The sequence below is a fragment of the Sarcophilus harrisii genome, chromosome 4 (genome assembly GCF_902635505.1).
Source record: "Sarcophilus harrisii chromosome 4, mSarHar1.11, whole genome shotgun sequence".
In the NCBI taxonomy this organism is placed as follows: domain Eukaryota; kingdom Metazoa; phylum Chordata; class Mammalia; order Dasyuromorphia; family Dasyuridae; genus Sarcophilus; species Sarcophilus harrisii.
In genome coordinates this window covers 29724864-29748319 of record NC_045429.1, presented here as the reverse complement: position 1 = coordinate 29748319, position 23456 = coordinate 29724864, and the positions used below count along the sequence as shown (strand labels likewise).

The 23456-nt window shown below is 55.4% G+C and overlaps 1 protein-coding gene and 1 non-coding gene across 3 annotated transcripts; one reads left to right on the top strand and one right to left on the bottom strand.

The window, feature by feature from the left end:
• Nucleotides 1-4246: 4246 nt before the first annotated feature.
• BTBD19 (BTB domain containing 19) lies at nucleotides 4247-17986 on the top strand. Of its 2 annotated transcripts, XM_031969233.1 has the most exons (8): nucleotides 4247-4930; nucleotides 12263-12482; nucleotides 12590-12643; nucleotides 14227-14286; nucleotides 15785-15853; nucleotides 15944-16075; nucleotides 16277-16402; nucleotides 16720-17986. In XM_031969233.1, the coding sequence occupies exons 1-8, from the start codon at nucleotides 4359-4361 to the stop codon at nucleotides 16852-16854; spliced, it is 1368 nt and encodes a 455-aa protein (XP_031825093.1). In that variant the 5' UTR covers nucleotides 4247-4358; the 3' UTR covers nucleotides 16855-17986. The 2 variants fall into 2 exon arrangements, with proteins under 2 accessions (XP_031825093.1, XP_031825094.1); XM_031969234.1 differs by lacking the exon at nucleotides 12590-12643.
• A 1046-nt stretch (nucleotides 17987-19032) lies between these two features.
• On the bottom strand, nucleotides 19033-19148 carry LOC111720325. Its single transcript, XR_002770044.1, has one exon. It is a non-coding gene; the product is annotated as a U5 spliceosomal RNA (small nuclear RNA).
• Nucleotides 19149-23456: the final 4308 nt, after the last annotated feature.

The window sequence follows — 23456 nt, the reverse complement described above, 5'->3', positions numbered from 1 at the left end:
AAACATACATGGATCATTTTTCGACACTGACCTTTGAAAAACCTTGTGTTCCGAATTCTCCCTTTCTCCTGCCCTAGATGGCAAGTAACCCAATATATGTTAAACATGTGCAATTCTTCTATACATATTTCCTCTATTGTCATCTGCACAAGAAAAATCAAATCAGAAGGGGAAAAGAGAAAAAACAAAAAGCAAGCAAACAACAAAAAAGGTGAAAATACTATACTGTGGTCCACACTAGTCCCCACAGTCCTCTCTCTGGGGGCAGATGGCTCCTTCATCACAAGACCATTGGAACTGGCCTGAATCACCTCAGTGCTGAAAAGAGCCACGACCATATTGATGTGGGAAAGATTCCTATCTTTGATTCCCAACCCCTCCTAGTTAATGTAATTACCCTTTGGCAAATCCTGGTCCCTTTGAATTCCAGTAGAAGATCCGGACCTGTCCCATGAGCCAACTTTGGGGCTACACCCAAAAGCCCCTTGAGCTAAATCTCCCATTATAAAAGGGACACGCTGGGACCCCCTCTTGGCAGAGATTCCAAACATGCCAGCCATGTGAGGACCCTCTGTCCGGTGCCCTTCTTATCTCTACCCCCCAACTATCTCCTTACTTCTAAACCCAATAATAAACCTCTTATCAATCTAGCGCTCTGGCCAATAAATGCCTTTATTGGGGACTTGCCACTACAAGACTCGTTTACCACCATATCCTTGTGCCGAATCCAGGGGGGTTGCGGGGGAGCTCCATTTGGCTCCCTGTACCCTGAACCTGCCACTAGAACTCAACTAAACCCTAATTTCATTTAGGTACCTCAAATCTAGACCTCAACAATATCACAGTTGAGCATCACATAATCTTGTTGCCGTGTACAATGTTCTCTTGGTTCTACTCGCTTCACTCAGCCTCAGTTAATGTAGGTCTCTCCAGGCCTTTCTGAAATCCTGCTGATCCTTTCTTACAGAACGATAATATTCCGTAACATACAGCCAACTGATGAAGATCCTAGAGACTTGAACCAAATTTCTTATATTCCTGGGAAAGGGAGATATTCCTGGGAAAGGGAGAGTATTTGGGAAGGATAAACAAAGGTTTACAAGAGGGAATAATAGTTGCTCCAGTTAATCAGCTATAATCACTTGCTAATAAACACTGTTCTGTTTTAGGACTTCGGGATCTTTCACAGAGAACTTAGGCTGTGAAAGGGAAAGGATATGGCCATAAAAACTGATGTAAAGCACTGGGGGAGGGGGGGCAGCAGCTGGAAGGTCAGGATTCGATAGGAATCAGAGCATGAGCTCAGCTTTGAGTCCAGACTCAGCATGAGTCTGGAGGGGAGGGGCAAAGGGTGAGGGAATACATTCCAGGAGAAGGGAAGGGGGGGGGGGCGGGGCAGTAAATAACCACACTGGAAAGATCCTGTAACGCTTTAAGCGCCACAAAGGCCTCTGGCCAACAGCCTGGGGAGGCATAAGTAGGACTGAGGAGGATGTTCGCAAGCCAGGGTCAAATAGAAAGCAAAGGGGATCAGAGCTCCAGAAGGAAACTTCAGCCCAGGCAGAAGGGAGAGGAAGAGAGGGAGGGGCTAAACCAGCAGATTTCTTAAAAGTCAGAATCCAGACCCACCGGAAGACATTCAGCCAAACGGAAACCGGCAAATGAGGGCAGGAAATATTTACCCATCCCCCTCTGCCCTCTGCTCCCTGCATCCGGAGTTTCAGATCTTCATCAGGAACTATCAGATTGGGGCCAGCTAGGCTCATCTCCCATTTCTAGAGAAGGGGAATCCAAGGGGGAGAGGGGGAAGGCTGATTCACCCTCCTACTCACTGGCTCAGCTGTTTCCCCTAGACTAGGCTGGAGGTGTTCAGTCCAAGTCTCTGCCTGCTCTCAAGGACCTCAGTCTAGGAGGGGGAGAAGATAGCCAGAACTCAGCATCACTGAGTACCACATCCTTACTGTCCTGTTGAGGCTTTGGGCTCAGCTTAGGAGGGTTAGAGGGGAAAGGGGCTCCTGGAAGGAGGGGAAAGGGGACTAACACAGCCCACTATACTACAGAGAATCAGAACTGAAAGGGCACTTAGAATCCTTAGGATAATAAAGATAATGAAAAATGATGTTTTCTTTGACTTGCTGTCACTCAGCAACATCACCTTTGTTACCGGGTCAAAAGGCTTCACTCTGAATCCCAGAAACTACTTGGGATGCATTTGATATGTCCTTGTGTCTCCTTCCTAAGGAATGTCATTTCCTTGAGGGCAGGACCCACAAAACTTCTGTGCCCATATACTGAGTGCTTGACAGATGCTGCTAGAATCAGTGGACATTTCTGAAAGCTTTGACATGTATCAGAGGCCTTTCCAATTGATCTTACTGGAGCCTTACAATGAACTCCAACTGACAGCTGAGCAAAGAAGTTCCTGGAAGTCAGTGTCAGAAACGGGCATCCTCCAGCAGCAGAAAATATTGGGACTTCCACCAGAGCCACATTTGGGCATCCCACCTTCACTAGAAGACTTCCATAGATGGGGGACTCACTTCCCCCGGCAGTCTATTCTACTAATGGATAGCTCTCACTATAAAAGCTTTTTTCTTTCTTTCTTTTTTTTTTTTAAACCTAAAGTGATCTCTCTACAACTTTCCCCTTTTTCATTCCTGCCTTCTGAGTTCAGAGCAGAACAAAAGTTCTCCACAGAATAGTTTTAAATACTTGAAATCATCTAAACAGATGCAGACTCAGTTTACCCAAGTCACAACTAGTGAGGGAGCCAGCAGGATCAGAATGAGAAGCTAGATATTAGAACTCCAAGGTCAGGAATGCTGAATCACACCCGGATCTCCTCTCCACACTCAGGCCAGAACAGTTCTGGAAATAGGAGGTGGTGATAAACAGGTTGGGCCTGACCACCTGAGCTCTGTGTTACCAAGCCCTAGAGAGGGAAGGTATAAAGCATATATAAAGTAGCAGCCAGGATGGGGTGTATGGGGCTGGCTCCTGAAGTGTTGAGACCCCTTGAAAATTTTCAAGGAAAGGCAAGTCGGGTATGTGGTAGAGGGGATTCTTGGATAAAGTCCTCAGATGCCTCTGGGATCCCTTCCTTCTGGAGGTCCTGGACTTCTCTGATCCTTTGGTAGCAAATTAGACACTGATATTGGAGGCAGATGCCACTGGGCTCTTACCTAGTGCTTGCTCTGCCATTAACTAGTGGGGTGACCCTGGCAAGTCTATAATTCAGGCAGGGTCACCTCACACCCTATTGAAAGCAAAAGGAGTTGTGGGAAAGAGAGTTGAATTTGTTTTGGCCGGGAAAACCCCCTCTGGGAAATAGCAGGAGGGGGACTTCTGTTCAGGCAGCTTGAGCTCCCTCTCATCACATCCTGGGGAGAGTCCCGAGGATAAGGAGGGCTGCTGAGTGACTCACTCAGGTCAGAGGTCAGGGCCAGGGATCTAACAGTGATCTTGGGGCACCACTAGTCTCTCCCCTGTCTGGGAATGGGCTAAGATAAGGCTGAGAGAGTGATGGAGTAAGGCTGGAGCAGGCTGTCCTAAGCCCCCATTAGGGTTTTCCCCACCAGACATTCCCCTTGCAGGGGATTCCCTGACAGACCTGGGAAGCAGAAGTGGAACTAGGAACAGAGAGGCATGGGGTGGGTGTAGACTGCACAGCACCGACTACATGGATGACTTTGGTGAAACTCATGCCCTCCTTTCTGGGCTTCCTCAGTTGTCCCATCTGTAAAATAGAAAAATTTGCTACAGAAATGGGAGGGAGGGGGGAGAGTCTCAGGACTGACTTTTCTCATTTTGGAAGCATTGAGAGAAGTTAAGTCCTTTTCAATGGTGTCTAATTCTAAGGGACCCCATTTGGGGCGTTCTTTGCAATGATACTAAAGGGGTAAAGACACGATGTGAGCCCAAGCCCTGAGGTTCCCATGTCCCATTACTGTGCCCCTTGGGATTCTGGAGGGCTATGTGCCCTCCCCTTCCTCCATGTCTCCCTCCCTCCCTCCCCCTTCCTCATTCCAGGAGAACTAAGCTTTGTGTCAGGGATGACTCGGGAAGCAGAGAGGGGCTGCCACCTGAGCCCAGCCCCAAGGGGTCACCCATTGATTGGATTGAGTCAATCCTGGGGCGGGGGCCGGAGGCAGCCGGGAAAAGAGATGCCAAGCCCTCCCCCCACTGTGACCTCAGGGCTTCTGCCCCGAGCCCAGCCCGGGGTAAGGGGAGCTCCGGGGGCGCAGGGGCCTGGGCTGCTGCCCCTGCCTGGCCAGGCCGGGGTCCCGGGGGAACCTGTCCGAGGCTGCTGAGCCCGGCCCGCCTGGGGTCCTGGGCGGCGGCGCCGGGCCGGGCGGCACATGGGTCAGGCTGCCCCGTCGGGGCCCGAGAAGCTCAGCCATACGGAGGTTGCGGCGCTGCCCAGGGGAGGAGCACGCCTGGAAGGAGGCTCCCGGAACGCTGGGCGCAGTGCCCAGGAGGGGCTGACCCGGACCTTAGTGACCGGAAGTGACGCCAACCGGGGGATTCCATGCCTAGGGGCTGGGAGCTTGGGGGGGGCCCGGCCGGGGCTGTCTGGGGCCGGGACCCCCCGCGGCGGCGGCGGCGGCGGCGGCGGCGGCGGCGGCAGCAGCGTTTGCCTGGACCCGGCCCGCGTCCGCAACCGCTCACGCCCGGAAGGCTTCAGGTCTCGGGCCCGCGGCAGGTTGCGAACTTCTTGTTCGGGCTCGGCCTCCGGCTCGGCTGCCGGCTCGGCCGCCGGCCCCTCGAGCCCGCTCCCCACAGCCTCCACCTGGAACATGGGACCCCCGGGGGGGTCCCCGGGAGGGCCGTCGGGAGGAACTCCGGCCCAGATCGCGTCCCACTCGATGCAAGGAGACCCAGCCACCTTCAGGGCCGCCCTGCGGGGGCTGCTCAACTGTGGGCGCTTCAGGTGAGCTCCGGGGTGGGGGCGGGGCGGCCAGGTGTGAGGCGGAGGGAGCGCGGGCTCGGGGCTGAACGGGCCCCGGGGCGCGCCGGCGGGAGCGCGGGCGGGCAGGGCCGAGAGCTGGGGGCTCCGGGGTGCCCGGGGGCGAGGGGTCGGTGAGGCACGCGGGTGTCACGCCGTGTGAGCCAGAGCTCGCGTGACCGGCTGTGTGAGCGCAGGTGTGCCCGCCCCTCCGCCCGCGGCGCTGGGCCCCGGCTGGGCCAGGGGAACGCCCTCTCAGCCGGGCCGGGATTTCCCCGAGTCCCCATCCTGCCCTTGACTAGCCCCGACCCCCAAACCCTCCCGACAAGAGGCCGGACTGCCTGTACTTGAGAGACCCTTAATCGGGGAGCTCACTGCCTTTTGTGGTACCCACTTCCTCTTCTGGACAGCTCCGTGCCTGCATTTCCCAGCCTCCTCCCTTCTCCCTCCCTCTCCCCTCTCATAACTCCTGGCTCTGCCCTCGGAGGCCTTACCCTAAATGGCCCATTTTTCTAACCCTGGACAAGAACCGGGGATGGGTTCCCCCCCCCCCCCCCCCCCCCCCCCCAACATGGCCAGCTCCTTCCCCCAGCCCTCCACGCCTGCTCATCTAAGTCCTTAAGGAGGCACTTTCTGGCTTATCAGATCCCTTAAAAAAGGGAATCACCCAGAGCCAATTCAAGTCCCTGGGAGGGGTTGGCCCTGGGCCCAGATAAGGACTCTCTCCACTTTATTCTTGGAAACTTGGCCTCTCAAGGCAATCCAAGCTCCAACTCCTGGCATCTTAATTTGAATCTGGAAGGCTCCTTAGAAGTCCAATCTCCCCATTTTACAGAGCAAGAAACTGAGGCCAGAGCAAGGAAGGGACTTGCTTGAAGTAATGCAGGAGGGGTGAGATGAGGGAAGGGAACTCACTTCAAATGGGTCCCCTGAGTTCCATCACTCTTCAGCCTAAAGGGTAGCTCTGCCCTCTAAACATGCCCTCTCTTCCCTTCAGGCAATCCAACTGGCCTTCTCAGACTGTCTGAGCACTAGTCAGGGGCAGCAGGGCCATGTCTAGGGCTTCCATGGATGGCATAAGGGAAAGAGTCTACGTTTCAGAGGCAGAGAGCTGGGTTCAGATCCCATCTCTGGGCTGCGCAGGGCTCTTGTCTCGTCCCAGCTTCAAGTTCTCCAGAGCAGCCAGAGGGGTGGGCACACAGGGCATGGAACACAGTGAGGCCGGTGGACAGCAGTCAGCCCACCAGAGCCAAGAGGCCGGCAGGCAGCTGAGGGCTAGGGAAGAGCCCAGAGCCGAGTGGAGGAGCTGTCCAGCTCTCAGGGTGTCCCTGGGGCCCAAAGTGAAGCTAAGGCCTTCCATGATGGCAGGGTGTGGTCTGGCCTCTCATTCTCCCTGGCATTTCTGCCCTGGCAGTGGCCAGGGAGTCTCCTCCTCAGCTCTGCTTCCCAGAGAAGCTAGGCTTGCCAAAGCACTTGACCCCAGCACTGCTAGGGAAAGCGTTACGCTTCCCATCGTACAGGCCAGAGAAAAGTCTCCATAGAAAATAGCAGACACGAGTCCCGCTTGGGTCTTCAGACTCCAGTTAGCAAGAAGGACCCTTGGATATCTCCCCAAATGGGTACTTCATGTACAGATGGGAAAACTAAGGCCCACAAATGGCATGGGTGGCCATGGTGTCACAAACAGTTAAGCAGCAGAGCTGGGGCCCAGGGCTCTCTCCAGTCTTCTATCAAACTTTTTTTTTTTTTTTTTGGGAGAATTTTTTTGGAGAAAATACTGACTGAAGAAGTAGTGACTCCCTTACTGGAGGTATTCTGGAAGAACTTGCTGGGGATCCTGTTCAGTCATAGCTTGGTCTAAATCACCTCCAAGGTCTTCTCTAGCTCTCTGGTTCCACTATTTTGATTCTACAAGACTTGGGGCACTAGTCAGGGTCAGACGCAATGGGAATCTCTCCACCTTTGACAGAGGCACCTGGGTATGAGTCCAGGCAGTGCTGAGTGACAAATAATTGGGACAGTCTTTGGGAGGAAGGAGGGGAAGAGGAAGAGCTCTCAAGAGCTGGGGAGGAAGGGCATGGAAAGCTTGTCAGCGGGTGGGGGCCTCCAACTGAGCCTTAGAGAAAGGGGCAGCTATAGAAGGAAAGGCAGATCCAGGCTAGGGGGAGAGGACCTCGGACACGCTCGGGCCAAGGGGAGCTTAGTGGAGAGGGTCTTGAATGCCACGCTAAGGAGGTTGGCGAGGAAGATGTGATGTCATGCAGTTAGTGCTGAAGTAAGACCAGAGTGGCGGCAGATGAGGAAGGATCAGATACAGGACTGGAGATTGGAGGCAAGTGACTCAGATTTCAGTCTCGGTGACTCAGAGGATGGAGGAGGTTTGTGGGAGGAAGAGAATGAGCCCGGGGCTGGATGGAGATGAGGGCGTCCTGCTGAACTAGGGGCCCACTGCTGAGACCGCGCAGGAGCCAGGAGCAGGAGCGCGCTGCCTCTCCCTGGCCTAGCTCCGGCCTGGCCGGCCACTGGGCAGAAGGCAGAGATTTGGGGGGCGGAACTAGCCACCCCAAACCCTGGTCATTTCAGCTATCTGAAAGGGGGAACGTGCCCCCTTTGCTGTCTTATTGCTGTTCATTAATACTCCTTCCCTAAGCCTGGGGCAGCTTCCAAAGCTTACAGACTCCATGATCTTCCCGGTTCCCTGTGGGATGGAGGGTGATCCTGGGTATTTTCAGAAGGCCCCTCTTGACCCTTGTCCTTGAGTCTGGCCTGCAGAAGCTCAGCTTTTCCTCCTCCAACCAGCTCGGCAACCTAACCAGGGCACCCGATGGCACACCCATTTTGGAGGCAGACTGATCCTGCCCCTGTGTGTGGCTGTCCAGCTGGAGTTTGGGATGGGAAGGGGATCTCGCCTGCTCCGGCCAACGGGGATCCTGCCCACGCTTCTCTCAGAAGTGGTGCAAGACAGGGGACGTCTAGGGGTGTCCTGCACCTAGAAAGCTTCCTGATCAGCTAATGGGGTTGGAGGATTGAGCTATCGACCAAGGTGGGAGCCTGGGAAAAGGCAGCCTGGTGATGTAGCCGAGGAACAGGAGGGGATGAGAGGACAAGGCTGGCTGATGTCTGGGTCCTTCCACCTGTGCTGGGAGGAAACATGAGGAGAGGAAGAGCGCCATGGCCTGCCCTCAAGGAGCACGGAGTCTAACTGAGCTTCATGGCCAATAGAACGGTGCAGCGTGGAGGAGGGAAGCCTGCTTGATCCTGGACAGAATCACCTCCGTACCTCTGGTTCCTTGCTTGTACCATGAGGGGCTCCAGCTATAGACACCCTCTTCCAGCTGTGACATTCTGGACTCATTGTCCTACTCTGCCTTCTCTCATGTGCCCAGCGCTGCACCCAGCACAACGGGCTCATTCTTAGTCTGAGAAATAATCATAAACACAGGCTTGGGGAGGCTAAGGATCTGGAGACTCAGGGGACCCAGGCTCTGGCCCGGCGGGTGAGCAGGATAATGAAGCAGGGAAGCCATGGTTCCCCTGAGCTCTGGCTGGGCCAGATGATCTCTACAGTGCTGTGGTCAGTCCTGGGCATCCCCGGAAGGATGTTGATGAGGGGCAGTTTGTCCAGGTTCTCGTTAGGAGAATCCATTGGAGGAATAATGTTTTTAGGCTGGAGAAGAGACTCAAGGGAAAGACGTGGAGAAGTAGAAAGGCCAGACCTGTTCTGTTGGGTCCCTAAGATCAGAATCGAGCAGCATGGCAGGGAGGGGAACATTAGGGCCCATTTCTAGGAGAACCTCCTCCCCATGAGAGCTGTCCCAGATAAAAGGGCTGCTGGAGCACTGGAGATCTCCGAACAGAGATGGGAGGCCGCAGCTATAGGGACTGTTGGTCAGCTAAGAATTGGATCACATGGCCGCTGAGCCTTCCTCGAGCTGGGACCCCATGGGTGCCTCAGATACTGAAGGCAGGAGCCCAGGGAGGGTGGTAATCAGTGTGGGTGGGGCTGTGAAAGGACCAGCATCAGGAGGAGGGCAGGGCAGGGCAGGGCAGGACCAGCAGGTTGCTTCCCTCACTCTCCCCCTGGTGCTTGTCCCCAGCTGCCTCCCAGGTCTTGGTTGGTTTTCCTGGCTGGAGCCCAACTGGGTAGTCCCCCGAGCAAAGTTACTGGCCCAGTGTCCTTGCCCTGCACAGCCCAGTCCAAACAAGTGCCAGGATGGGGGGGGGGGGTCAGCTTGGCTCTCTCGAGTGTCTGCTCTTCCACCCCAGGATGGGCGCTGCCCGAAGTCAGCCTCCATGCCCCGACCCATGCTCTGACTGCCACAAAAGAGGCTGGAGGAGTTCCCGGCATCCTTGCCGAGAGGGAAAGCTCCACAGGGCCAGGCAGCCTCTGGTCTATCTGGGGCAGTCTGGGCCTTTCCTCTCCCCCCAGTGGTAGCAAGAATGGCACAGGATTGGGGATCAAGGGCCTTGGGTGCCCCCTTAGCTGCACCGCTCATTAAGAACCTGTGTGATTTTAGGCCTTTGCTCAGACCCGGCTTCTCCTTAGCAAAGTCTGCCTCCTTTCCAGCCCTTCCTGCTCGCCTCTGCCTGCGGTCCAGATGGGCTGCCTGTGTGTGTGTGTGTGTGTATTGGGGGGTCAGAGACCCTGCTGACCTTGTGGGGAGTAAGGTCAGATTTAGTGACTTTCCCCTTTTCTCCTTCTGCCCCACACAGATGGGGCCTTCGATGCCTTCCCCTCCTTTGGAGGGTTGGCAACTAGGCTCCTTATGGGTCTCCTGCCACCCTCACTAGCTGGGCTCCCAGCCCCAGAGATCTGTGGGACAGGGGAGCTGGGGAGCCACCTCTCAAAGGCTGCTTTGTCCTGGGAGTCACCAGGCTCATCCGTTCCTAGTCAGGAAGATGTCTTGGGAAAAGCAGTGAAGGGTCAGCTGCCTCCCTCGCAGAGGGCATTGCTTGGGCAGGCCAGCAGTCCTGCTGCCCTTCTCCTTGGACCCCGAAACCTCGGCCCGGGGAATGACAGACTAGTCTTTCCTTTCTTGATTTGTGGATAATTTGCTGAGGGGGTGCAGGGTCAGAAGGTGAGAAGAGGGAGTTCCTCATGTACCCCAAGGAGACAGGCCAGCCATTAATGAGCTTGGCAGCTGGTCTCTAGTGGAGGCCCCGGGGGCCTGTGCTGAGCCCTGAACTTTTTAAACATTTCTTTTGGTAGCCAGAATTAAATGATTTACCCCGGTCTGATAAGTATCTGAGGTGAGATCTGAATTCAGTTCCTCCCGATTCCAGGGCTGGCTGCCCTTAGCTGTCTCTGGTTAACATTTCTTTTTTTTTTAATTGTAATTTTGTTTTTAATACACTTTGCTTTATGAATCATGTTGGGGGGGGGGGGAATCAGAGCAAAAGGGAAAAACCATGGGAGAGGGGAAAAAACAGAAAAAGGAAGTGAACGTAGCGTGTATGGATTTACATTCAGTCTTCTTAGTTCTTTCTCTGGCTGCTGATGCACTTTCCATCCAAAGTCTGTTGGTTTTGCCTTGGATCACTGAGCCAGTGAGAAGCGGCAAGTCTCTCATAGCTGATCATCGCACACTCTTGCTCTTATTGGGCACAATGTTATTGTGTACAGTCGTGTACAAACAGAACATCCTGCTTCTGCTGGTTTCCCTCAGCATCAGTTCATTTAAATGTTTCCAGGCCTTTCTATAATCAGTTTATCATCATTTTTATAGAACAATAATATTCCATTACCTTCTTGTACCACGAGATTGTTCCCCCACTCCCCAATTGATGGCCATCCCCTCGTTTTCCAATTCTTGGCGGCCACAAATATTTTTGCGCATGGGGGGTCCTTTTCCCTCCCTTACAATTTCCTTGGGATACAGAGGAAGTAATGACCCTGCTGGGTCAAAGGGTATGCACAGTTTTATAGACTTTTAAGCTTCCAAATTGCTCTGCAGAATGGCTGGATCCGTTCACAACTCCACCAACAATGCATCAGTGTCCCAGTTTTCCCACATCCTCTCCAATGTTCATCATTACCTTTTCCTGTCATCTTAGCCAAGGTGACAGGTATGTAGTGGTAGCTCAGAGTTGTCTTAATTTGCATTTCTCTGATCAGTAGTGAGTTGGAGCATGTTTTCATATAACTAGAAATGGCTTTAACTTAGTCATCTAAAAATTGTTCTGTTTAACATTTTAATCAGTGGCTCAGATCCCGGGACATTTATCACATCTTTAGATCCCACACAGAGTTGAGGTCTGGGTTCTTGGAGGTGGGTCGGGGCCCAGGGCACCAGCCGCATGGGAGGAGCGGCCCACTGAGGCAGCTGAGGCCTAAAGAAGCCGCCTCCACACTTGGGCCTCCCAGGCATTACAGGAGAGGGAACTCCCTGCCTGGTAGGGGGTGGAGGATGGAGGGGGCCCTCACCCCCCGCAGGGGCTGCAGCTCCGTCAGCACCCGCTTCCAAATGACTCTGCCTGGAACCTTTTGTACTAGAAATTCTTCCCGTCTTGCAGAGTACGTCAGGAGAGTGGGCGTAGCCTAGCTAGGTCTCTGGTGGAAACCTGTGGCTGGCAAACTTTTCCCCAGCTCATCAGCACTTCCTTCCCACCTTCGACCCAGGCCCCTGGCTCCGGCAGCAGCGACCTGTGAAAGGGGCAGCCGTCTCAGTGGGACCCTGGCACCCAAGGACGCTGTCCTGGGCTCCAGTCCCAGCTAGTCCCTCCTTCCCAGCTGCCCGAGAGGGCGAGGGGTTTGCCCAAAGTCACAGCCTGGATCCCCGAGATCTGGGTTCCAGCCCTAGCACCGAGGGCCGGCCCGGTCTGGGGGAGGGCCTGGCAGATGCCTGGAGGGCCCTGGGCCTAATACCCCCCCTTTCTCCACCTAAACAAGAGCTTCAGCCAAGCTTCCTCACTGGCTAAGAGGGGGTGGAAGGGCCTCCCTGAGGCAGAGGAAGCAGCGAGGAAACGCTGAGTTAGCAGCCCAGGGAAGCCGTGGGCCGCTCTTGCCTTCACCGTTCCAGGATCCCCTGCCCCCACGGGCACCTCCCTCCATCCTGCCTTGCAAAGGTGCCTGGGGAGGGGCCTGAGTCACCTCCAGGAGGCAGCTCCAGGCCGGGGGAGGCTGGCCTCTACCCCCTACAGGCCCCGATGCCCCTGCCCACACTGCCCGGCACTCCTGAGCCTCCGAGAACTCCTGGTTGAAACAGGCTCGCTGCCCAGGGCTGCTCGGCCAAGCCTGGGGGGCTGAGCCCTGGATGATGGGGATGGGGGGTCCCCTGTGCCTCCAATCTGACTCCCATTTCTCCCTGTCCCCGCCAGTGATGTCCGGTTCTTGGTGGGCCAAGACCGGAGGGAAGTGCTCGCCCACCGCTGCCTCCTGACCTCCCGTTGCGACTACTTCCGCCAGCTCCTGAATGCCGAGGGCCCCGGAGGGGGCGCCCCGCAGGAGCCCGTGGTCCTGGCCGACGTGCCCCCCGAGGCCTTCCTGACCGTGCTGGAATTCCTCTACACCAACAGCATCACCCTGGACAGGCGCACAGTAGGTGGAGGGGAACGGCAGGCGTGGGAGGAGACCCGGGCCCTCCCTGAGCCGTCCCTTCTGGCTCCTGCCTCCTCTGACCTCAGCCCCCCTCACCTCCCTGACAGGTCCTGGAAGTGCTGATTTCATCTCTGGAATATGGGCTGTCTGAGCTTCGGGAGGTAGGGGGGATGGGGAGGGAAGAAGGGCCCCCTGGGGCAACCTCGAGCCCTGGCCAGGCTGGAGAGGGGAGAGAGAGGGGCCTGGTGGGGGAGGCCTACAGGTAGACCTTTGTGGGACCCTGGGTGGGTTATCCCTCCTTCTGGCCTCAGTTTCCCCCTCTGTAGAATGAGAGGCTTGGAATCAATGCTTTCGGAACCCCTCCCAAGTTGTGTTTGTCTGTCTTGGAATCTCCAGGATGGGACAGGTTGGACCTTGGGTGAGGGGTTAAGGAGACGGAGCAGGGTCCGGGCACCCTCTCTGCCCTCTGTCCCTGGCACACCTACCCTGGGACTCCTAGGGAAGCCCACATGTCTTAGTTGTGCCTCTGCCCCAGACCCAGGGTCACGCCCCAGGGAGAGGCAAAGTGGACTGGGCCTGTCCTCCTGACTGCCCCTGATTTAGGGTGGACATGGAGCAAGCCCTTCCCTCCAAGCCTTTGTCTGCCCTGTCTGACCCCTCGCATCTGAAACTGACCCAGAACTCCTCCCTCTACCACTTTCCCAGGGCCCAGACCCTCCCTCATCCCCCCTGCCAACACTACTGCTCTCCCCATCCTTTTCCAGTCCATTCTCCACACAGTCGCTCAAGTGATCTCCACCCTGGGCTGGCCTGGATAACTCCCCTTCTTAATAAGTGCCAGTGGCTCCCTACTGCCCTCAGGTTGGCAGCCCCAGCCCTTAGAACCAGAACACCCCCCACAGTCCAAGGCCGGATGGCTGGCACTGATGGGCGCCATACCCAATGATCAGAGATTGCCATGAGGTCAGGAAACCTACTAAATGCAGCAGCCGCAACTTAAGCCTCTGGGGAGCCTCGAGGAGCCACTGACATTGGTCCTCAGGGGCCCCCAGATCCAGAAGCCCTGGTCAGTTTACTGTCTCTGAATAAATTCTACCCCCATGTCTTTGCCCAGGCCATCCTTTTCCCTAAAAGGCCGAGCCACCCAAATGATTTTCCTTCAGCCTGAAGGCAAATTTGTGAAAGCCTCGGGACCCAAGAGCCTCAATTTTCAGGAACCTTTCTTGGGGCAGTCCCACTGGATCCTCCCGGGCCATTCGGGCCCTAGATCCCCAGCAGGGACTAACAGTCTCCTATTGGCCCAAGGGAGAGCTGACTGCACCAGGCGTGGCCAGTCCCCAGCTCTTCAGCCCCTGCCTCAGAGCCCCACTTACCCCATTCACCCCACAGAGGGGCTTTTAGGGACCCCAGGATGGGTAGAGAATGTCCCCTCTACAACTGGGCCCAAGTAACATGGTCTGGAAGAGTGGGGCACAGGACTCGGGTGGGAAAGGACCCTTAGATAGGGCAGGGATTGACCAGGGTCACCTAAGGACCAGAATTTGGATCCAAGTGGTGGTATCTTCAGGTCCTTTTTGGGGGGCCAGCAGAGGTTAGGAGAGATCTGCAGTCATCTTCCCCCCCCAGAGGGGGGCTAAAGCCCCTTTCCTGGGGCTTACCATGTTGAGGGGGGCTAAAGAGTTTGTCTTTTTTCCCCTCTTTCCAAACCCCTGCCCGTCTCCACCCCTGCCCGTCTCCACCCCAGCTGTGTGTGGAATTTGTGGTACATAACCTGGACGTGGAGCTAGTCTGCGAGGCCCTACAGGTGAGTCTGGATCCTCCGATCCCCCCCCAACCCATCCTCACCCAGCCCCAGCCACGTGGGGAGCAGCAGAATGAATGGGATCGCGGGGAGTGGTCTGAAGTGATGGGCACAGCCGCAGCAGGGAGTGGGAGGGCCCCCAGTGGCCGTGTGGGGCTGTTGCCAGTGTCAGGATGGTGGATTTCTGGGAGCTCATTTGAGTGCCCTTAGCTTTTTGGACCTGCGGCAATTTCCCATCCTTCAAAGCGTGGCTCCAGAGCTCTGACCCTCCTTGACCCCAGTGCATATGGTGGTTTTTTCATCTGTCTCTCAGACTGGAAGCCCCCTGAGAAAAGAGCCCGAGGTGACTCCTGTTCCCCCTTTTCTGGGATCCCTCATGGGGGAGGGCTTTCCCTTTTGTGAATTCTACTGGGAACTTTGTGGAAGGTCTGGCACAGGCTGAGCCTTTGCTCAGTGAAAAACTGAATGGTCCCTCAGAGGGTGCAGTTGTGTGACACAGTGTGTGTGTGTGTGGGGGGGGGGGGGCACATGGTAGTGAATCAAGGTGCCTATGAGGCTGGTCTTGTCCCACCTGGCTGTTGGGAGGATGGGCATTTCCTGTGAGGGTTCTAGGGCCTGGCCCTTGCCACTGTTGACCCAGGCTGGCAGCCCCAGGCAGAGAACCCCAGAAGCCCCAGATGAGGGTGGGCCACTCGGGCCCCAGGGCTAAGAATAGCTGTAACCTTCCTGATCACTTCTCCCAGCTTCCTGTTGTGATAAACAAGTGGTTGTGGGCTGTGGCTGAAGCCTGCTGCCCCCTCCCCCATTTTCTCTCTTTGTAAAATGTATCAAACACAGGCCTTGCCTCTCCATCCCTCCCCCGGTTTGGAGAGGGGCCTCAGTTTGTCCTTGATCCATCTGTGTCATGGGCAGGATCTAGATAAGGATCGTTCCCCTTTCCCCTCTCCCCTTTTCAAAGAAAACACATTGTAAACCAGAAAGCCACAGAGCCACAGCCACAGCTCCGGAGATTGTGAATAAATCCGGCCTCCCTGCTGCTCTGATGCTCCTCCCCTCTGGGTCCCCACCCCTGACCGGGCTAGGCCTGGTTCTCAGCTCTCCCGGAAGCCTTTAGAATGGCTTTGAAATGAAAGCATCTATGGATGGACCAGAGTCTCCTCCTCGGGAAGACGAGGGACTTGGATCTGCTGGCTCCTAGAAGGCCTCTCTTGCTCTAAATCTCTTTTCCCCCCATTCATCCTGCTGGGACAGACTTCCATTCTCTCCCATTTCACAGGAGGGAAACGAACATTTCTTGAGCACAGGACAAGGGGGTGCTACCGGGAGCCTCATTTTAAAGGGGGAGAGGAGGGAGAAGTAAAGTGACTTGCTCAGGATTCGAGAGCAAATCTGAACTCCGGCCTTCCCCAGAGTCCTAGGAGAGGCTCCTCTGGCCGCCTGGGCTCCCAGGGGCCGGGCAGACCTGGCCTGAGCCTCCCCTGTCTGTGTGTGCCCCGGACAGGTGGCGGTGACCTTTGGCTTGCGGCGGTTGCGGGAGAGGTGCCTTCATTTCATCGACGGCCATGCCCAGGTACTGCCCGGGCTGCCCACCCCTGGGGGAGGGGGGAGCGCGGGGAGGGCCCGGGGGCGGCGCGGGCCTGACCCTGGGCTGCCTCGGCAGGACGTCCTGAGGACCCCGGCCTTCCACGAGCTTTCCTCGGCCGCCCTGCTCCCCGTGCTCCACAGTGACCGCCTGACAGTGGACGAGGTCGAGCTCATTGCCGCCACCCGCCACTGGGCGCGGGTCAGCTCGGTGAGCCCCGGGCCTGGGCCGCTGGCGTGCCCCGGCTGCCTTAGGTTCCCCGAGGGGAGGGAACCGGCTGATCCCGGAGAAGGGCCGGCCTCGGGGGAGGAAGGGGGGCCAGGGCCGAACCTCGGGGCGGAAGAGCCGGGGAGGGCCGGGCCGAGGCTAGAGGAGGTGCGAGGCCTGGGCGGGGGCGGGGCTCTGTTTCAGGCGGTGCTGGAGCAGCCCATGGAGCAGGTGGCCCAGGCCGTGGTGCGGGAGCTGCGGCTGCCTCTGCTGTCCCCCTCGGAGCTGAGCTCGCTGGAGGAGCAAAACCGGGTCGAGCCTTTCATCCCGGTAGGGAGCCACCCGCAGGCTGCCAGACCCCGCCTCTCCACCCCGACAAACCCAACCGTGCGCCCCCCCCCGTCCTTACGGTGCATCTCCCCCGCATGCCCTACTGTGCGTCCCCACGCGGAATCTCCGTTTTTTATAGGGAGCCCCGAGCGTGCGGCGTCCCGACCCCTCCCCCCCCCAGCTCCCACAACAAGAAGTCCCCACAGTCCTCAGTGTGCTGTCCCCAAGGAGCCCCGCCCCCAACCTCCTGGCACCTCTGAAGCCCCTTCCCTCAGAAACGTTTTTTACGGTGACAAGTCCGCGCCCCTCCCCCCCAGGTAGAGCAAATTGCCGAGGCCTGGAAGTGCCACGCCCTGCGCCGGGGAGAAGGGACGCGGGGCATCCAGGGGCGCCGCCGAAAGGGGACCACGCCCCGCGAGCACCACCGCTACCTGGAGCAGCAGTCCAAGTGACCCAGTTAGACCGGGTGGGCCCCCCCAGGCCTCTAGAGACCCCCCCTCCTTGCTCTGAACTACAGCCGCCGGTCTCCTCCGCGCCAGCGGGCGTTACAGCCCCGGCATCCTCCGCGCTGTGTCCCACGGCCAACCTTTGAACACCTCGACCGGGACTATCTTCCAGCACCTTCTGCGGGCTCTCTGACCAGGACTGGAGGTGGGCGGGATTAAAGACCTCAGCCTGCGGCTACGGCCACTGTTGGAGCCGAACCTTCTCCCCATCTCTAAGTGCCAGATCCTTAATTCACTGCCTGCTTCCTTTCCGATTCTGATCCCTACTCCCGCCTGCCCCCGCCGTGGCCCCCCCAGATGCAGATGAGTTGTCCAAAGTCACACAGCTAGCGGGTGGCCAAGGCAGGATTCGGAACCCCGGCGTTCTGTCCCCTAGCCCGAGCTCTAGATACAGTCTAGCTCCGTTTATTTCTACGCGGATGACTCCCACGTCTAGAAGCGCAGCGCTTGCCTCTCCTGAATTCGGGTCCTGAATTATCTTGTAGACACGTCTCCATCTGGATTTCCCGTAGACATCTCAAGTTCAACACGGCCCAAGCTGAACTCGTTCATCCTTCCCCAACCGCTCCCTCTTACTTTGCAGGGACCATCTTCCCAGTCACCACCCTCGACTCCTCTCTCCCTCACTCACCCTCTCCCCAGCAAGTGTTACGGTGCCTATATCTGTAACATTTCCGGAACGTGCCCTCTCTCTCTTTCAAAGCAAATTTTCTTATCATGTCAGTGACCGTCTAAGAAACCAAAAATAAATTAAAGGCACCAACCATATCATCGCTCAAACCATAAAATCCAGTTTGTGTCGCTGAGGACATTCTGAGGAGAATAGGCCTCTTCCCCAGCTCCCTCCTGTCTATGTCGTCAAGATGCGGCTATTTTTCGGCTACCGGGTTCTCAGCTTTACCTAATTAATTGCACGAGTCTTTCCCCGTGACCTTTGTATAGGTCTTCCGTGTCTGTCATTTCGTCTGGCACAACAATGTTCTCTTACGCTCACAGCTCTCTCGATTCTGACATTCCTCAATCGGGCACGTGGGTGGTTTCCGGTTTTTCATGATTACGAATAAAGCTGCTAGGAATACTTGTGTGTGCCGTGCGGTCCGTGGGTTCGCGGGCATCGGAGGAGCGGACGAGGTCAGCAGAAGGTTCTTCCGTGAGCCGGCGTTAGTTTCGGCTTTACCAACAAAATTGGTGCAAAGCCATCGGACCCGTCCCAATCAGCGCCTCCCCCTTATCCCAGGGCAGCTACATACGAACGTCCAGAGCACACACTGACAGCCAGAGGGCCAGGCCGGTAGTCCGAGGGTTTGCGCCCGAGTCCAAATCTGGCTTCTGACACCTAATGCCCGTTTTGGAGCCTAAGCGAGACACGTAACCCCAGTGTGCCTCAGCTGGGGAGGGGGGGGGGGGAGAACGGGGGACGGGACGGGGACGTTCACAGCAAGCGAAGACATCACACAAGACGTCTCGCTACAAAACGATTGAACAAGCCGGTAACTACAAAAATAGTAAGTATACTTCCGATCACTGCAAAGAGATGACAGAAGACGGTAACTCCTCGGAAAGATTACAATGTAGAGTATCACCACAAAAAGATGACGGCATCACTACACTAGAGTATCACTGCAGAGATTACACAAGACGGTAACACTACAAAAGGTTACAATGTAGAGAGCATCACTACAGAAGATTACACAATCACTGCAGAGCTTACACAAGACAGTAACGCTACAGGAAGATTACAGAGTATCACTGCAAAGATTGTTAACTACAAAAAGATGACAGTATCACTACAAGACTATACTAGAGCATCACTTCAAAGAGACTAAGTACTACAGAAAAGTTACACAAAACAGTAACACCACTGTAGAGAGATTACACGAAAACAGTTTCAGTACAGGAAAAGGACCCTACAAAGCACATCACCATAATGCATTGGGGTCCTCCTTCCACTAAGCACACGCCACACTGTTCAGACACAAGAGCCGACGCTCTCAGAACCGTGGGAGGCTTTGATAGTTTTGGTGCGATTAAATCATAACACTACCTTCCACGCCACCTAATGGCGAAGCGGGAAGTGCTAAGAAAAGCTCGCAGTGCCAGCTACCGTTTCGACTTTAAAGTGGGAGCCTCGCAAATACGAGGCCTCAAAAAATTAGTTAAAAACTCTTAACTGTTCCTCTCCACGGAAATCTTTAGTAAAAGGCGAAAGATTTATACGATCTGAAGAGAAACCAGAGTATGCTGATGGCTTCCGTCCCTGCCCGGCCCTGGAACCCTCACCTCGGGTACACTCACGGCGACCATTTCCTCCCAGGGCGAGAAGGGCCCCTCCGTCCTGCCTCGGGACCTCGCACGCGACGGTCCAGCCCAGGACGGACCCTGGCCCTGGGACGCCGGAGAAGTCGCTTGCGGGCGGACGGATGAGAAGAGCCTGGACGCAGTGCATTGTGGGTATGCAGATGAGCTCGGTCGCCGCTGCAGTTGCCCTCACTGATATCGGGCTTCCTCGGTGGGGCCTCCCTGACGTTCTCCGCACCCTCGCCCTGTCTCACCACGGGCGGCGTGTCTCCTCCCAGACGGACGCTCGGGCCCCGGCCCCGGGCTGCGCCCGCTCCCCTCCGGTCCCCCAGACCTGCCCTCTCGCTGGAACCTCCCTCCGCACCTCTTGCTCCGGCTCCGGCCGCTTCGGTTCTCGTCCCCCAAACGCGCTCAGTCCCGAGCCGCCTCCATTCGCGCCTTCTCCCAGCGTCTCCGGGCACAGTCCGCAAGAAGCCGGCGGCCCGCTGGGTAGTGGGAAGACCTGGGTTCGAATGCGACCTCGATGAGGTTCTGGGTCACGAGGTGAGGTTGGCGGAGGAGGCCGGAAGCGCTGCTGAGATCACTCCCTGAGGCAAGGAGCTGATGGGGATCAGCTCAGCCCCTCAGTCTCCCCCCCCCCCCCCCCCCCCCCCCCCCCCCCCCCCCCCCCCCCCCCCCCCCCCCCCCCCCCCCCCCCCCCCCCCCCTCTAGAAATCTGCCCGTGGCCCACGCCGTGTTTGCCGAATCCCTTTGGGGTCGGTGCGCCTGGCGTTCTGCCTCCCCCTTCCCATCCCGCCCCCGCGCCTCGGGGTCCACTTCATCCTCACCGTTCCTAGTGCCCGTTGTAACCTCATTTTGTCTGTAAACTTCTCATAAATAAACCTCCCTTTTGCCGAAGCCAATGGCCAGTCTTCCCGTGGCCGAACCCCAATCTCATCATTTGGTCCCTCCAAGCTTTGTTTATTTATTTCTGACTAGGAGAGAGAGTCCATTCTTTGCCTTGATTGCTACTAAGCTACCAAGTGTGGCCAAGGGCTCCCACTGCACCCGGGGGCACCTGCAGCCCACAGATCTGTCTGGCCACCAATCCCGATGGCTCTGGAGGAGAAAGGGAGGCAGGTGACCTCGCGCAGTCCTCCCTCTCTTAACTCCGATTCAATTGCACGTCGTGGCATCTCCTCCCTGACCTCCTGATCCTCTTCAAGAATGAGGGACAAGACAAGAAGCTCACAGTGCCTGGCATATGGCAAGCAATTAATAAATGTTGGTTATTGCCTTCCCTGCCTTTGCCTCCAGGCTTGCCTGGTTCGCTCAGTAATGCTCACTGAGGGGTGGGAGTGAGATAAAAAGGGAGAGTGGGGAGGGGTCCTCCTAGCTAAACCTCCAGGCAGTTGGAGAACTCCAGGGACAGCAAGGAAGCCAGTTAGGCCAGACTAAAGTGAAAAATAACGCTCAGGGGTCAAAGCCAGAAGCCTCTGTTTAAACCTAGAAACCAGGAATTACCGGCACCTCTTGAGAGGAGAATATGGTCAGAGCAGCCTTTTAGGAGAAAGAGGCTTTGGCAGCTGTGTGGAGAAGGGAGGAAGGAGAGGAAGGGCACAGTGTAGACTCTGAATAAAAGGGGGGGGGGTTCCTTTTTTGCCTTAAAGCTGGAAGGGACCATGGATACCTTCTGCCCAGCTGTCCTCCTTCAGTTATGTCTGATGTGATGAAATAGCCTTGCTCCTTACCGAGGCTGACCCCCTTTGCCTTGTGATCCTGGTCCCTCCTTTCTCCCCTTGCACAATTTCCTCTGTCAACCCCACTCTCAATTCCTTTCTTTTTTTTTTTTTTTCTTTTTTTTTCTATTTATTTTAAACACACATTGCTTTATGAATCACGTTGGGAGAGAAAAATCAGAACAAAAGGGAAAAACCAAGGGAGAGTGTGACCTCCTACCTCTCCAAGGCTACCAATGGCCAGGGCCATACATACCCATCTTCCCTATAGAAATGGAGACCGAGACCAATGTTAGGGTGCCCAACAGCCTTTCTTTATTGGTAATCCCAGCAGGGGTCAGCAGTGTATGCCTCCCCCTGCCTCCCTCCTTCAGCGAAATTGGCCATTTATATTCACTTTCCTGTGGGATCACCTGTTCGAGCCCACTCAGCACCGCATGGGTGGATCCGCAGAAGGGAGACACCTGGAGTTAGTGCTGCGTCCCAAGAAGAGATGGAGCAAGAGGACAGGCCCCTCGCCATCCCAAGAAACCTTTAACACCCGTAAGCCACAAGCTGCTGCCTCAGAGGCTGAGCCCCTCGCTACCTCCTGGACCCGCCCCACCAGCTGGCAATTCTTAGAAGGAAAGTCACTAACAGGAGAGGAAAAAAAAAAAAAACAGAAAAAAGCGAACACAGCATGTGCTGATTTACATTCAGTCTGCTCAGTTCTTTCTCTGGCTGCAGATGCATTTTCTGTCCAAAGTTCAGTGGGATTGCTTTGGATCACTGACCGGCTGAGAAGAAGCCAGCCTTTCAGAGTTGATTATCTCACACTTGCCGTTATTGTGCACAATGTGTTCCTGGTTCTGCTTGTCTCCCTCAGCATCAGTTCACGTAAATCTTTCCAGGCCATTCTAAAATTAGCTTATTCATCATTTTTTTAAATAGAATAATATATTCCATTATCTTCATATACCAACTCTCACTTATTTTCAATCTCTCCTTCTCTACTGACACCTTCCCTCCTGCCCCACAAACATGTCCATGTTTCTTTCATCTTGAAAAAATCCCCACAACAACCTGACCTTGACTTGCTCATCCCTGCTAATTATTGTACTAGTGATGAGGTTGAGGTCTGGCAACAAATGTGGAGTTTTATACCAAATGATGGGTTCGGTCATGTGATAAATTCCCAAGGGCTTTCTTCTTGCCAGGAGGTCCCATTATTTATGAGATGAGGTTACAGTCAAAAATGAGATAAATTAGACACAAGGAGTGGGTTTTAACAACTAACAAGGGGAAATTCAAGTTTCCCGGCGAATACTCCATAAGGTGGAGAATGCCATTAACTGGTGAGCTCAATCCACAAAGGAGGGTAGCACCCTAAAAGAGTGAGCCATAGCTATATGAGGTGTGGGTGGAGGGAGAAAGACACCAGAGGTAGAACGCGGAGGCTGGCCTAACCCCAACAGGGATTCAGTTACGATAGCATAGGCCATGGGCAGATTTATAGGGAAAATTTGACTTCAGGGGGTTCGACATCATAATTTGGCTTTTTGATTGGATACAATAAGGTGGGATTACCCACAAGAATGGGACTGGAAGGCTGAGCTGATCCCCCAAAATGCCCTTTCCTGCTTGTCTCAGGGAGTGCTGTTCTTACCAGTACTTCAGACATTCTCTGCCAACCCCACTGTGCCAACCCCAGGTGACTACCTGGGACAGAGGTCCAGGTCTCTTCTGCACTTTGTAGTTGACCTCCTTGAAAAGGCGTCCATAAGGGGTGGCTCTTCCTTGCTCCTCTCCCAGCCCCTCCCAATCCCACCCCTGACCTGATCATTTGACTGAAGCCGGTCTCTCCAATGGTACCAATGACCTGACATGTGTCTTTTCTCTATCCTCATTCTCTTTGATTTCTCTGCCGCCTCTGACATGTTGGTCCTTCTCTCCTCCGTGACACTCTCTTCTCTCCAGGTTTTCAGAACACTCTTCCTCTCTTTCCTTGCCTCCCCCCCCCCTTTTCTTTTTCCTCCATAATATTTCATGTGGTGATCTCATATGGATTTACTTGAATTCAAATCTACCTTTCCTTGCCCCAGTCTCTCCAATCACTCCCAATCTCCAATTGTGTGGGGAGCCGGTACTAATCTACAGGTGATAAGGCCATATAGGTGATAAGGCCACATTCCAAAGACTGCCTTAACCTTGAATAGGCAGATATCTAGGCATCTCCTAATCACATCCTGGAGCTTCCTACATGACCAAAGACACATGATCAGCTCATCCTCAGATGATCCCAAGACCAATCCTTTGTCTAGGACCCCCACCCTATACTGAGTTTGCCCAATCCTGCTTCCTTTCCTATTGCTATATATATCTGTACTATTGCACTCATTAAAACGAGGCTTGATCAGATTATTTTGTCTCCCCTCCCTTCTGTGCATCCCCTGTCTCTTGCTCTTGTCCCTCTTCTTCCAGGGTCCGCACAACTGCCTTTCAGTCATCCCAAAATGGATGTGTAGTAGAAATCTTAAACTCAATATGCTCCGA

Excerpts from the sequence above, each read along its gene's own strand:
- BTBD19 (XM_031969233.1), top strand. The coding sequence starts at position 4,359 with ATGGGTCAGGCTGCCCCGTCGGGGCCCGAGAAGCTCAGCCATACGGAG. Across the intron at positions 4,931-12,262 it reads CTCAACTGTGGGCGCTTCAG|TGATGTCCGGTTCTTGGTGG; the intron begins GTGAGCTCCGGG and ends TGTCCCCGCCAG. Across the intron at positions 12,644-14,226 it reads GGCTGTCTGAGCTTCGGGAG|CTGTGTGTGGAATTTGTGGT; the intron begins GTAGGGGGGATG and ends TCTCCACCCCAG.